Raw genomic sequence first — 14,354 nt, 5'->3', positions numbered from 1 at the left:
CGGAAACCTAGGCATCTTATAATGCTGTTTACATAGGAAGCCATGTCCCAGCAGGCTGTAGTTCAGATCGCAGGAAATGAGCATACATTTCCTAGATGCAAAGGAGCTCCCACATGCCCCCGTCTATATGGTCCAAGGCTGCCTCTACCTTGCTGCCAGGAATCTTGGGGACTTGGTGCCCCCAATTTCCTTTCTGCTTCCCTTCTCTCTCTCCCACTGTAGCAACGGTGAGCCTGCCCCACTCCACCCTGCCACATTCTTGTTGGAGGGAGAAGCCCTCCCCTACCTCAACAGCTGTTCCTCCTGATGGGGTGTCTGGAAGCCAAGTGTCTGTAACTCACGGAGCTGAACGTAGTGTGGGGTTACTGTTACCACGACCAGACCCAGGGGTAGGCAGAGCTGACAGACAGGCTGAAGAAGGCCTGGGGTTGTGGACACTGGTTTCCCTGAGCTCCCCAGAGGCTCCTTCCCAATTTCTCCTGTTCTATCAAGTGCTCACAAGAGTCCCTTGGATGGCAAGGAGATCCAGCCAGTCCATCCTAAAGGAAATCAGTCCTGATTATTCACTGGAAGGACTAATGCTAAAGCTGAAACTCCAATACTCTGGCCACCTGATGAGAAGAACTGACTTATTGGAAAAGACCCTGATGCTGGGAAAGATTGAAGGCAGGAGAAGAAGGGGACAACAGAGGATGAGATGGCTGGATGGCATCACCGACTCAATGGACATGAGTTTGAGTAAGCTCTGGGAGCTGGTGATGGACAGGGAAGCCTAGTGGGCTGCAGTCCATGGGGTCACAAAGAGTTGAACACAACTGAGTGAATGAACCAAACTGATCAAGTGCTCAGTCTAGGAGGAGGCCACAGGGTCATGGCAGAGGAACCTGGAGTGTCTCAGTGAGGAGTCCAGGAAGCCTGCGATGCTCATCACTCCATTCTGTGAAAATCAGCTCTTAGCAGGATTTCCTGCAGAAAGATGCCATGGCTGGTGCCATGATGGTGGATGGGCTGGTCACTGCTGCATGGACCAGGATACCATCTGTCCTGTGCTGTCTGGCCAGACACAAGGAGGTGCTCAGTGCAAGCCCTGCCCTGTGAGAACCTTCAGGTTGAATGCAGGCCACTTTGCCCCGCCAGACCCTCTCTCTAGGCAGTGGACTGCCAGGAACACACAGATGACCCGAATCCCATCTCATTCCCCCGTGCCTCTCTGGGAAACACAGTCAGTGCACCCTCCACTGCTACCCACTGCTGGCACACCCACACGTATGTCTCTTCCTGGCGCATCAAGAGAGCCAGCTTCAGCTGGCGGAGGGGGTGGTAGTGTCTCTCTCTCCTAATTCCCTTCGTTTCCCATTCCCATCAAAGCCCATTCTAGGTTGCTTTTCTTCCATTCAGAGACCACAGCCTGAAAACGGTGTTCCATTGTGTCCTAAGTTTTCTTCACCTCATTTAGGTTCTCAGCTCTGAGAGTCTCAGAGATTCCAGAAAATCTAGTCTGAGCCATGCTATTAACCTAGAAGTGACCTCAGGGAGATACCCACTCTGGGCCTCAATTTCCCATCTGTAAAATGGTTCTCCTAACTTGCAAAAACATTTCCCATTTACTTATCCCTGCCACATTCTGTGTAATTTCCACAGATATATCTTTTTATTCAAAAATCCCCTCTTCGGCTATGTGAATTCATTTAACCTGTACTCTGAGTTCTTGCCCTTTTATTTTTTCTCTTTGGGGGCTTCCCCTCAGCCCTTCCTACAAAAATGGCTCTTAAACTGGGCAGATCAGGGAATCGGTATGGGGTCTTCTAGCTGCTAAATATCTACATCCTGATTATGGACTTGGGCAGTAACTGCAAAGCGGTGAGTCCATGGAGCCACTAGACCAACTGTGGAGATAAACTCAGGCCAGGACTCCATCCACGGCCTGACCTCTATATGCTCACTCTGACCAGGAAGCCATCTGAATTCAAGAACTGAATTTCTAATTTTGAGAAGTTCTTTTGGCTTTCTTTTCGCTGTTTTGCCTTGTGCCCTCCTTTAGCTCTTTAGTTATTTTAACACGTATATTTTATTATCTCTTTCAAACTATTCTATCATCTCTAAGTATTGAAGAACTAATTCTATTTTTTGCGTTTGCTGACTTTCACTCTGATGGTGCATCTTTTCTGGTAGATTTTAATTTCTTAATTATTAGCTCATTATTTAACATGAATGTTTGCCACTGGAGTCCTATGTTCTCTGGAAAACGGTTTTAATATGTGTATCTTTTGGGACCATAAGAGTTTTATGCTTTTTGTTTTTTTTTTTCTCTATTTTCTGGATTTGGGCTTCCCAAACCACTTGACTAATGTAAATTCAGTATCTATACCTGTAAGTACCTCAAGTTTGAGCTTTTGTTCTTTAAAGAGAAAACTTCTTACTCCTCTGGCCCCAGGGAGACAAAAGCTTCCTTGTAGCTTCCTTAGGGCAGTGGCAGCTCAGCCTGACTTATTGAAGAGAAGTCCTCACACTTGGGAGAATTCAAAACTGCTGTTTTTTATTCAGTTACTGATGCCTCTCAATAACACATCAGCTTAGTAAGACATCAAAGACCACATCTGTCTTTCTCATCACTGTCTCTTGAGGGCCAGCCCAGTGTCCTGCACGTGGCAGGCTCTCAATACAGTTGCTGGATCAATGGCTGAGAACACTGCTTTCTGGCAGCTCTAAGAGACAGTTTGATCATCCCTGGATGGGATGGTCCCAAAGTCTCCTGCTTTTGCACCCCTACTTCCTCCTCCAGCCCCGACACCCTATCCTGGCATGTAGGCAGCAGTACACAGTGCTGGCTGGTTGGTGGAGGCGGCGGGTACTCACTGGAGATGGAGGTGCAGATGGCGAAGGCCCTGAGGCTGGTCATCTCCTTCTTGCGGGTCATCTCAACCCGCGTGCGGAAGATGTTCTCCCAGGCATACAGCTTGAGCAGCTTGATGCCACGGAGCATCTCGTTGGTCTGCTTCAGCCTCTCATTGGAGTACTCCTGCCAGAAGTCCCCAAGTCAGAGGAGGGTTTCCTTTGCCCCCATCCCACCCAAGAGGAAGAAGCTGAGTCAATGCCCTTGCCGTTTTACAGATGATGCCCAGCTTCTGTCCCCACAGGAATGTCCCTGCATTAACCCTATTTCACAAAGAAACTGAAGTCTGGACAGCTGACGTGACCTGTTTAAGGTCAGTCACAGTGTGGATGTGTGAGGGGCTGTTTGGTGGCACCCGGGGGAAGAGTGAGGAGACCCACCAATACGAGGGGAGATGAGTTGGGGAAGGATGGGGAGAGGGGCCACATGCACACTGTGGATTCTTACCAGTGTGCTTCGCTGGGCCTGGGAGAGCTTGGTGGCCACGAAGTACTGGACAGGGGCCAGTACAATGATGACAGCCGCTCCAATTAAGGCACTGATCCCGAGGATGTAGTAAAGGAGAATCACACCCACGATGATCTGAGGGAGGGTTGTGGAGATGAGTTCCCTTTGACCTGGGGGCTGCCCTGCCAGGTCATGTTGATGTTGTTCAGTCACTAAGTCGTGTCCAACTCTTTGCAACTCCATGGACTGTAGCCCACCAAGCTCCCCAGTCCATGGGATTTTCCAGACAAGAATACTGGAGTGGGGTGCCATTTCCTTCTCTAGAGAATCTTCCCAACCCAGGGATGGAACCTGCATCTCCTACACTGACAGGCAGATTCGTTATCACTGAGTCACAAGGGAAGCCCCTGCCAGCGGGTATTAACAAAGTCTGCACTCCACCCCCCCAACCCCACCACCCTAAAGTGGGACATGCCTTGGTGTCCAGCCTTCCAAAGTTTCCTGGGAGAAAAGACGAGGTGTGACAGTGTGATTTCAGAAGGAGGGATTAATACGATGGGTTCGCACACAAGCAGAGAGTTTCTGGACTGGCAACTAAATACATTTATCTGCAAGCTTGACTGGGGCATTCACTCTCTCCAGGTATCCTTTCCAGATGGAAGCCAGTCTCAGAGCTGAGGCTGCACAAAGAGTGACGGTACCTTTTGTTCAGTTTGCTGCTTATCAAGGTTGATATTTCACTCTATTGGAAAAAAGTGATACCTGAGAAAAGAGGTAAAAGAACGGCACCCATGCCCGACAAAACGAGTCCAGGCTCTGAGAGTTTACTTTTTATTCTAATGTTCCTGGTGTCTTTAATTTTTAATGAATCCAGTAGGTATTCTCTAAAAAGAGAATTCATTCTGCTTCTAGCTTTATGTAAGTGACAGCCGGCTTCTGAATATTGATGAGAAGTGTAAATTACTCTTGCCAGCCCCCAAAGCCTCAAGATGACAATTTCACAGGTTGCCTTCAAAGGCAGACACTTCTAAATTCAGGGCTTATTCTGGAAGAACAGATGTGCTGTCTTCCTTAATTGAAAAAAAAAATGGTAAGGTTGGCCCTGCACTGCCTGAGCCCTCATCAAATTGGCACAAAGCTCCTGCACCATCTCAAGGAGAGAGGAGTGGGTGGCTGACTCTGTAATATCTATTAATTACAGAACACCTCCTCCATTAGTGGGTTCTTAGGGGCTGGAAAATGACCCCTTCACCATCTACCTCCCAGTGTTTAGCTGATGTTAAATGCTGGCACGGGCAGGCAGAGGAGCACATTAGGGAATATTCCTACTCTTGCTAGAACACACTCCCATTGTCATTCCGGAAAATTATCCTTGGCATCCACCCTTTTCATTAGCTGTCCTCATTTGGAGGCTATCAGGGTGTCGTTCAGCAGCTTGAGTAAAAATGGACACCACAAAAGCTCTTAGAGCACTCCCAGAGCACTCTTAGGGCCCCAGCTGGGTATAGGTATCTGTACCCACCACCACCTCCAAGGCTGGCAGCTGCTGGGGATGTGACCACTGTTGCCACCAGGCTTATCCCCACAATTTGTCCACCCCGTGTCATGCTCCCCAGACCCTCTGTCTGCTCTGTTCTTCTGCAGGGGTCTGAATGGACCACGTGGAAGAACACACCAGAAATCAGGGATTTGGAGTGCGCAAAGCAAGTGTGGGGAATAAAAAGACTATTTTATCTCCTAGTCACAGGCCAGGAGAGCAATCTCGTGTAGTAGTGGGGTGATCACAGTCCAAGAGTCGGGAGCCCTGAGTTTGAATGCAGTCCCAGCACTTACTGGCTGTGCAATATTGAGTCTCAGCTTCTTCATTTTTAAGGTGGTGATTTTAACTGCCCACTTAGCAGAACTGTTGTGAAGATTGCATGCATGCATGCTAAGTCACTTCAGTCATGTCCGACTCTTTGTAACCCTATGGATTGAAGCCCTCCAGGCTGCTCTGTCCATGGGATTCTCCAGACAAGAATTCTGGAGTGGGTTACCATGCCCTTCTCCAGGGTTGTGAAGATGAAATGAACATATATAATAAGCACATATATAGTGCCTGGCACACAGCTGGAGACAAGGTGGCTGATCCTCCTTATTAAAATAAACAAACAAGCCTCATGGGAACTCTGTCACTAGGGAACCACAGAAAGGATATACCTGGGTATGGTGTTGCTACCAGCTTGCTGGGTCGCCCAGGGTAAGGCCCTTGCCCTCTCTGGGCTTCCAATGCTCATGGGATGAGGTGGCACAGAGGTCCCCACTATGGGCAAGTTCCTTAACATAGTTGTCCATAAGCTTCAGGGGGCCCACAAAGCCCCTGAAATTGTAGGCAAAACGTGTGAATGCACTTTTGTTTTTCTGAGAAGTTTCATTATGTTTTCAAAAGTAATAACCTATATGGGAAAAGAATCTAAAAAAGTGTGGATACAGGTGTATATATAACGGATTCACTTTGCTGTACACCTGGAACTAACACAACATTGTACATCAACTATACACCAATGAAAATTATATAAAAGAAGTATTTGCAGATCAGTGACGGTGTAGAGCTGGGGGCAAGTATGAGGAGTGACTCATCCAGTGGGTATGGGTTTCTTTTTTGGGGTAATGAAAGTGTTCTAAAATTATGATGATGTTGCATAATTCTGTGAACATGCTAAAACCCACTAAACTGTGCACTTTAAATGGGTGAATTATATCTCAATGAAAGTGTTATTTAAAAGGCATATGTAATCCAAAAAGATTCCAATCAGGGAGAGCCTTTGGGGATGAAGGAATGGGGCTCCTGAGCTCTTTTCAACACCATCAAAAGCCTCGTGTGCCCTGTGGATAACCAGGCTGCATATGGAATCCTGAGCCGGTTGAAGGGATTATATTAGTTCTGGTGGTAATACTGGGTCTTGAGGGCTGGTCAAAGCTCTAAGTGCAAAGGTACAGTCTTTGAGGAATTAAAAACAAAAAATCAAGGTCTTCCTTGGTGGTCTGGTGGCTAAGATAAATGCAGGGGGCCTGGGTTTTATCTCTGGTTGTAACTAAGGGTTTGCATGCCACAATGAGTATTGAAGGTCCCGTGTGCCGCAACTAAGACCCAGTGCAGCCAAATGAATAAATAAATATTAGAAAATAAATGTAAAAAACCTAGAAAATCAAATGATACTTCGTGATAAATAAGTATAGATAAGTAATCAGTGGGGGCTTCCTTGGTGGCTCAGCGGTAAAGAATCTGCCTGCAATGCAGGAGACTTGGGTTCAGTCCCTGGGTTGGGAAGATCCCCTGGAGGAGGACATGGCAACCCACTCCAGCATTCTTGCTGGAGAATCCCATGGATAGTGAAGCCTGCCAGGCTACAGTCCATAGGGCCACACAGAGTCGGACATGCCTGACGTGACTAAACAGCAGCAGCAGCAAGTAATCAGTGGAGGTAAAAATTCCTACCTAACTTTCCTCCCACTATGTTGTGAGGGTTAATCACACAAGTGAGAGAAGCTGGACAGGCCAGGCACAGGGCAGGGGTTATTAGTTGTTAGTATTAGTACTGTTAGCAATGGTCCCTATGCAATAAAAACTATTATTAATAGTAACCAGGTTTGTAGCAGTTTTGTGGACAAAATCTCCTGAAACGAGTTGTTTAAAGGAAAACAAGTGAAATGATAAAAGATAAAATGGTAAATCTTAGCAGAGCGGAGGGGGCACAGGGGTCTGGGAGTGAGTAAGTGGGGCATAACATATATAGCTGTTACCATAAAAAGGACCATCAGATTTTCTACCCTTCATCCAATCTTGTCTAGAAGGAAATGGCAACCCACTCCAGTATTCTTGCCTGGAGAATTCCATGGACAGAGGAGCCTGATGGGATAGAGTCCATGGGGTCACAAAGAGTCGGACATGACTGAGTGACTAACACACTTCTTCCAATCTTGTCTAGCTGCCTCCCTATACAAGCCTCTTCTATTTTCCTTTAGTGTCTCTTAAATACAAACTTTGAGTTTCCCAGGTGGCTCAGTGATAAAGAATCCACCTGCTAAGCAGGAGACGTGGGTTTGATCCCCAAGTCAGGAAGATTCCCTGGAGAAGGAAACAGCAACCCATGCCAGTATTCTTGCCTGGGAAATTCTACAGACAGAGGAGCCTGGTGAGCTACAGTCCATGGGGTTGAAAAAGAGCTGGACATGAGTGAGCGACTAAACAACACTCTATGTCAGGCTCCCTGCTTGGTGCTTTGCCTACATTATCTAACTGAATCATCAGAGCAACTCCAGAGAGTAGGAATCTTCCCCTTTTTCACAGATGAGGAAACTAAGGTTCAGGATAGGTTAAGTATCTTGAACCCAGGGAGCCTGCAGACTTTCTGGGAATGGATCTGGGATTTTGGCTCTTGACCTGAGCACCAGAATGAAGATTCACCCCCAGGCACAGGACAGGAGTCACAGACTCTGTGGTGGAAGAGCTCAGGATGGGAGAAGGAGCAGATGAGGCCAGGAGTCAGTAAACCATGCAAAGAATTCTCATTCTATTGTTGGAGGAGAACATGCCTCCTCCAGAGCCAATCTCAAAAGTTGTCTGGCTTTAGAAAATGCCATGTTAGCCATCTGTATGTCTTCTTTGGAGAAATGTCTATTTAGTTCTTTGGCCCATTTTTTGATTGGGTTGTTTATTTTTCTGGAATTGAGCTGCAGGAGTTGCTTGTATATTTTTGAGATTAGTTGTTTGTCAGTTGCTTCATTTGCTATTATTTTCTCCCATTCTGAAGGCTGTCTTTTCACTTTGCTTATAGTTTCTTTTGTTGTGCAGAAGCTTTTAATTTTAATTAGATCCCATTTGTTTATTTTTGCTTTTATTTCCAATATTCTGGGAGGTGGGTCATAGAGGATCCTGCTGTGATGTATGTCAGAGAGTGTTTTGCCTACGTTCTACATATGTATAGAACAGTCTTTTGGACTCTGTGAGGCGGGGGGGGGGGATGATTTGAGAGAATGGCATGAAAACATGTATAATATCATATAAGAAACAAATCGCTTGGGGCTGGTGCACTGGGATGACCCGGAGGGATGGTATGGAGGGAGGTGGGAGGGGGGTTCAGGATGGGAACACATGTACACCCGTGGCGGATGCATGTTGATGTATGGCAAAACCAATACAATATTGTAAAGTAAAAAAAAAAAAAAAAAAAAAAGATATATATATAAAAATAAAGAAAATGCCATGTTTTAGATTTCCAAAATTAAAACAGGCTTATTGGAGAATTTAGAAATGAATAACTTAAAATTTTGTAGGGCTTCCCTGGTGTCTCAGTGATAAAGAACACATCTGCCAATGTAGGAGACATGGGTTCAGTCTCTGATCTGGGAAGATCCCACATGCCATGGAGCAACTAAGCCCATGCACCACAACTATTGAGCCTGTGCTCTACAGCCCTGGGAGCTGCAACCACCAGACCCTCACGCCACGACTACTGTGACCCACGAGAGAAGCCATCAGAATGAGAAGCCTGTGCACTGCAATGAACAGTAGGCCCCACTCACCGCAACTAGCGAAAAGCCCGCTCAGCAACAAAGACTCAGCACAGCTAAAAATAAATAAAATTTTAAAAAGAATTCATTTCTTTAAAAAATCATTTGTAAGCCCCCATGAGGCCCTTTAGTTCTTTTTTTCCTGTGTGGAAAAATGTGTGCAAATGCATACATATGTGTTTTCCAATTTAGCAGGAAGCACACTGTGAATACTAAAAACACATCATGTCTTTAGATACATGCTTTGAATACTAAAAACACACTTAAAAACACATCATGAACACTTTTCAATGTAAGTAAGTACTTTGCTATAACACGGCTTTTATGTGAAAGTGTTCTACACATGATTATCCTTCAGTTGTTGGGTTTTTTTAAGGTTGGCTGCAGTTTTAAAGTCTTAGTGACCATTGCCTTCTTTGATCATCAAGAGAGACGCCTAGACCCCTTGGAGAGTGTGAGGCAGTGCAGACACCCAGGATACACCCCATGGAGATCCCAAGGAGGCGAAAGGTATAGGTAAACATGGAATGGAAGACGGCAGGCTCTTAGCCACCGGGCATGCACCAGCAGATTCCGATTTTGTGTCTCCCAACTCCCAACAAAGCACATGTCCCTTACCTGTACTGGCATGGCCCAGAGGTTTGGGCACAAGAAGAAAAACCACATGAGCTGGTTGGTGTCGATGGCTACCAGGTTACAGATCTGCCCGGCTGTCATTTCCCCCATGGATAGGTTGGAGGTGGACAGGTGCATAATTTTATTGTAAATCTTGGTCTGGAAATGAGAGTAGAGTGTTTCACATTTGTCATCATCAACCCCCTAATCACCACTCCAGATGCCATGTGTCTCTAAAGTGCCAGGGGCTTTTCAGGCCTCCCCCCATGGAGCCCCAGAGCAGCCCTGTAAAGGGCACTGCATGACTGTTCCAGTTTTATAAATGGAGAAGCTGAGGCTCAGAGAGGTAAAGGGCTTTGACTACAGTCCAAGCAAGTCAGAGAGGCAGCATTCCCATGAGGAATCTACACCAGCATGACAAGCTACTTCCCCAGCAAGCAAGACCTTTCCCTTGGTTGGTCTTAACTGGACAGGACTTAATTGGCTTTTAAATCTTAAATGCAGATTGTCATGCCCAGTCGTATTCTTGATTTACTGGAGGTCAGTGGAGAACATACTTGAGAGCCATAAAAATGATGAAAGTTGGCAGCCATCTGTTTTAATGTGGTTTCTCCAATGGGGAAAGGGGTTTGCTCTGGGGCTAAATCTTGTCTTAATTGAGCCTTGAAATAAATACAAGGGTTCAGCCTGGGAAGGTCTTATGTGAGACAAATGTGTATGTTGATCAGCCCTAGCACTATCCCCAGTCCAGCCACCCCCGAGGACCTTGTTCTGTCTCTCCAGGGCACATGAGGAACAGCCACAGTAATGGCTTCCCATGAGTTCTGAACCTAAAAGCTCTATGTGCAGAGTGATTGTGCCTTCCAGAAAGATGGCAATTTTCAGGCTATGTGTCCTGAAACAAGGAAAAATGCATTTCTGTCTTAATGACCTGGGGATGTCTGCTCTTGAAGGAAATTTTATTGTGCATTCTGTTGTAAGGTAGATTCCCAGCCCTTAATTCATCTTTTGTGTAAAGCCAGGCTTTTTCATGGGGCAGGTCTGCTTAAAGCATGAACTTCTTCTGTCTTTTTTGAGTTATGTACACCATGGTTTAGGTTTAAAATAATGGCAATGACTTTTTTTTGACAGATCTAGGCTTATCCTAAGTTATATACAATCAGTTTTTAAAGAATAATAATAAATCTAGTTTCAGTGAAGTAGGAACATAAGTAAACTAACAAAGAAAGCATTATTAAGTAAAGACTAGCATTCACAGAATTACACAACTAAAACCTGGTATATGTCAAAAATTATATACAATACAGGAATTTTGCTTCATAACCTTTTGTGCAAGAACTGTGGCTGTTCTCAAACTCACAAAGACATAAATCTTTATCTATAGATTTCTGTAAATCTTTGAATGGAAGAATTTTTTTCTAATTTGTTCCCATAATTAATGCCAGCATTTTCTTTTGGGGACATAATGTATTAATCTTTCTTATTCATTCAAAATATTCAGACAGTTTAATAAAAACAATTACATGCTACTACATTAAAAAGCCATATTTGGCTCTTTTAGCATAATTGGAAAATATTAGGTTAGAGTGTGATTTATGACAGAAATAGAAAGTAGATTTAATTACAAAACTGCTTGGCTACAAAACTGGCTGTTTTTTGTAGTGGTACATGCCTGCTTATCACTGGAAGGCTCTGAACAGAGGTTGGGATTTTAGAAAGGTTTTCTGAACTTGCAATAGCTTGGTTCTCCTAGATCTGAACCCCTATGAGTCTTAAGGGTCTTGGATTTTTCTGGGATCTTTCCATCATTTTCACATGAAGACCTTCATGAGGAAATGGCTCTGCTTTTCAACAAAAAAAGCATTGGCGATGGAGTGTTGTCATGCACAGCTTCACAAGTTGTGTACTACACAACTCCAGGGGGCGCCATTCACATGGACTATACCAAGATAACCAGAGTTTGGGCCTTGACACTGTCCCCAGCCTAGGCTGTACCCTTCTCCTTAGTCCCTTTTCTGCATTGCTTCTGATCCTGGCTCCCAGAGGACCAGTCAGTGTAAATGACTTTGAGGAACATTTCTGAAGAATGAGGCAGCTTTGGGATTTAGTCACAACCTCTCAGTGTTCTACTGACTTCATGGGAATTGCTGGGTAAGGCAGAATCTGCTAGCTGTCCCTCATTATCCATTCTCTTCTTTTCATAAGAAGAATTTGTAGCAGGGTAGCATAAAAGCCTGTCAAGAATAAAGCCACAGTTTCTAGCTTCTCTAGGTATAGCCATGGGGCCAAATGTTCCCCAAAGGGATGGGTGAAGATCTCTGCAACTTCTGCATCATGATTTGAAAAGAGGGCAGCCTTCCCTCCTACTGTCCCACCTTTATTATTGTTGGTTTAAATGTAGACACAATAGTGGCGATATCCATAGTCACATTAAACCATGGGACAAAGTCATGTGAGAAGGCTTGGCAGCACAACAGTACAGAAGGAGCCAAGATCTCTGATGACTGTATTAGCCCTGACCAAACGTGAAAGACAAACTTCCGTCCTATTTAAGCCACTATCACACTGGGTCTCTCCATTCTAACAGTGGAACTAAAATTCTAATGAAAACACTGGGGCTCATTACTATCTTGCCTAAAGGGTCCCTGAATCCTTCCTGACCTTGATCAGCCTTCCAACAGACTCTGAGGAGGAAGTCACAGCAGGCAGTAGCAAGAACCTAGACCCAGGGACCAGACAGGCCAGATATGTCCCTCTCATCATGGCCTGAGACTTAAGAGCTCAAATTGATCTTGGTCTGGTCTGAAATCGCTCAGTCGTGTCCAACTCTTTGTGACCCCATGGACAATAGCCCACCAGGCTCTTATATCCATGGAATTCTCCAGGCAAGAATACTGGAGTGGGTTGTCACTCCCTTCTCCAGGGGATCTTCCCAATCCAGGGATTGAAACCTGGGTCTCCTGCATTGCAAGCAGATTCTTTACCATCTGAGCTACTCAGTCTATCTAATCCTGGTATGTCAAAGATGCTTTTTTGTAGCCAAAGAAGACTATCCAGTAGCAGAGCCCTGGAACAGAATTTGTAGAAGGATTATGAGGCTGCACTTGCATGCAGCAGGAAAAAGTTCTGTGATTGATTAGTGATGTCTGTCCCACTTCGAGGCTAAGCAGCTGACATCTCAGATCTAGTCCAAGGCAGAACTAGGGCTGGAACTACTACAGTTCCAAGGCCAGCCCAAGGCACTTTCCACCGTGTCACACTGCCTTGTCAATGGTTAGTTTCAAAACACTGTCAAAAGGCAGCAAAACAATACATTCACAGGGAAATCATTCTTGAGTGTTCATGAGGACACATAATGTGCTCCTTATTGCATAGTGAAAAGATAATCATTCAAGTACCTGTATTGCTCCTCTCAAGTTAATTCCAGTTTCAATGGCGACATAGTAAGATGCTTGCAGAAATGTCCTTTGCAGTAGGAGGGCAAGGAACAGAAGCACGGCTAAGACATAGGCATTCGCAAGGAACTCTTGGGATGAGACAAAGTAAACTCCGAGAAACTGTGTCTGTTGGAAAGAGAAATTCAGAGGTAGCTGTCATTGCCAGCAAAATGACTGCCATTAATACCTGTTATGGGCCACAGAGGCCATTGTTATAGGACTCTCCATGCTTGAAAGCCTTGTGCAACTGTTTATGAGTGGAAAAATCAGGCTAAACATTCTTGTAACTATAGGGAGAGTTGCCTATCGTCTGTTCGTCAACCCACTTAGGTAAACAGAATGTGACCCAGTTCTAACCTCATGTCCATAAATATGATTCTTAGCTTTGTGGGCATGAGGCCAGGGGATTTCACTCTGAATGGGGGCAAGAATAAATAGAGCAAATCATAAAGCAGTCAAAACTAGAACCACTACAACAGATCGCACGAGATGTATTCTCTGCTACAAAAGTGGAATCAGCTGAGGTTTAGTTTCACACTCACCAACAGCCTGCACTGTAGAAATTTCTGGGCAGAAAGACCAGCAGAAAACACGGCAGCAGTGCTCCCAGGGAGGGATGGACCGCATCGCCTGTAATGGACCATTTCAGACCCAAGCACCCCAGGCTTGTGGGCTCCTGGGACCGCCTTTCAAATGGAAAGCTTTCTGAACCTCCAGCAAGATCTCAGATGATAAGCAGTGGGGGAAAAAAACCAAATGGTTTGATTTTGTTGCTAAAGATACCAGAGAACAACAGCATGTCCGTTTCTAAATTCAGCATCAACAGCTCCCAGGAAAACTTTGATCTTGATTAAGTCCATCACTCCACATCAATGTTTCCATGAAGACACAGCTCACCCCTTTCTGAGACTCTGCCCTGAACTCTGCAAGTGATTTGGAAGGTTGTGGGAGCTGCTGCTGCAGGGTAAAGAGTGGTGGGAACAAAATGATGAGAAGGAGCCTGAGGGCGTGTCCACACCAGGATCAGGCTGAAAGGGTCAGGATTCTAAGCGGACGCCTTTTCTAGAGTCAGAAATCCCTGCATCCTGGACATAGACCTTTCTGACAGTAGGAAAGATTGTGCCTCTTGGTTCAAGAGTGCCCTTCCACCAGCTCTCACAGGTCCATGGAGCTGGTTCTGGTTACAACTATATTTCCCTTCCTCTGTGGAACAGGGTCGCTCCCTTTTGGGGTCAGCAGGAAACAGCCACAGGGCACACTGAGGCCTCTTAGAAAGAGGGTCCTACTGAAACCTGAAGCCCTGATTCTGCCTCACTTGTTAAAGCACAAGGGGGAAAGGCAGAGGGGGAAGGGAGAAGGAAGACAGTGGAGGTTGCTGGGAGCAGCAAAATGGACCTTAAAATTGGGCT

The 14,354-nt window shown here is 45.5% G+C and overlaps 1 protein-coding gene across 13 annotated transcripts in view; it reads right to left on the bottom strand.

Moving 5' to 3' along the window:
• ABCC8 (ATP binding cassette subfamily C member 8) overlaps positions 1 to 14,354 on the bottom strand; it is a 79,114-nt gene that overhangs the window by 43,781 nt on the left and 20,979 nt on the right. For all 13 annotated transcript variants that reach the window (XR_015142025.1, XR_015142023.1, XR_015142021.1 and 10 more), the window contains 4 exons: positions 12,907 to 13,071; positions 9,512 to 9,667; positions 3,341 to 3,475; positions 2,857 to 3,019 (listed from right to left, as the gene is read on the bottom strand). Coding sequence is in view for 7 of the 13 variants with exons in the window: in XM_086339772.1 (XP_086195898.1) it covers positions 2,857 to 3,019; positions 3,341 to 3,475; positions 9,512 to 9,667; positions 12,907 to 13,071 (619 nt within the window). In the remaining 6 variants the exon portion in view is untranslated. The remainder of the gene's footprint in view (positions 1 to 2,856; positions 3,020 to 3,340; positions 3,476 to 9,511; positions 9,668 to 12,906; positions 13,072 to 14,354) is intronic.

The sequence above is a fragment of the Bos grunniens genome, chromosome 15, assembly GCF_055505025.1.
Source record: "Bos grunniens cultivar Pamir isolate PY7600 chromosome 15, Bosgru_T2T1.0, whole genome shotgun sequence".
NCBI classification, from domain to species: domain Eukaryota; kingdom Metazoa; phylum Chordata; class Mammalia; order Artiodactyla; family Bovidae; genus Bos; species Bos grunniens.
Note: the sequence above shows the minus strand (reverse complement) of the source record. Positions and strands in the feature narration are given on the sequence as shown.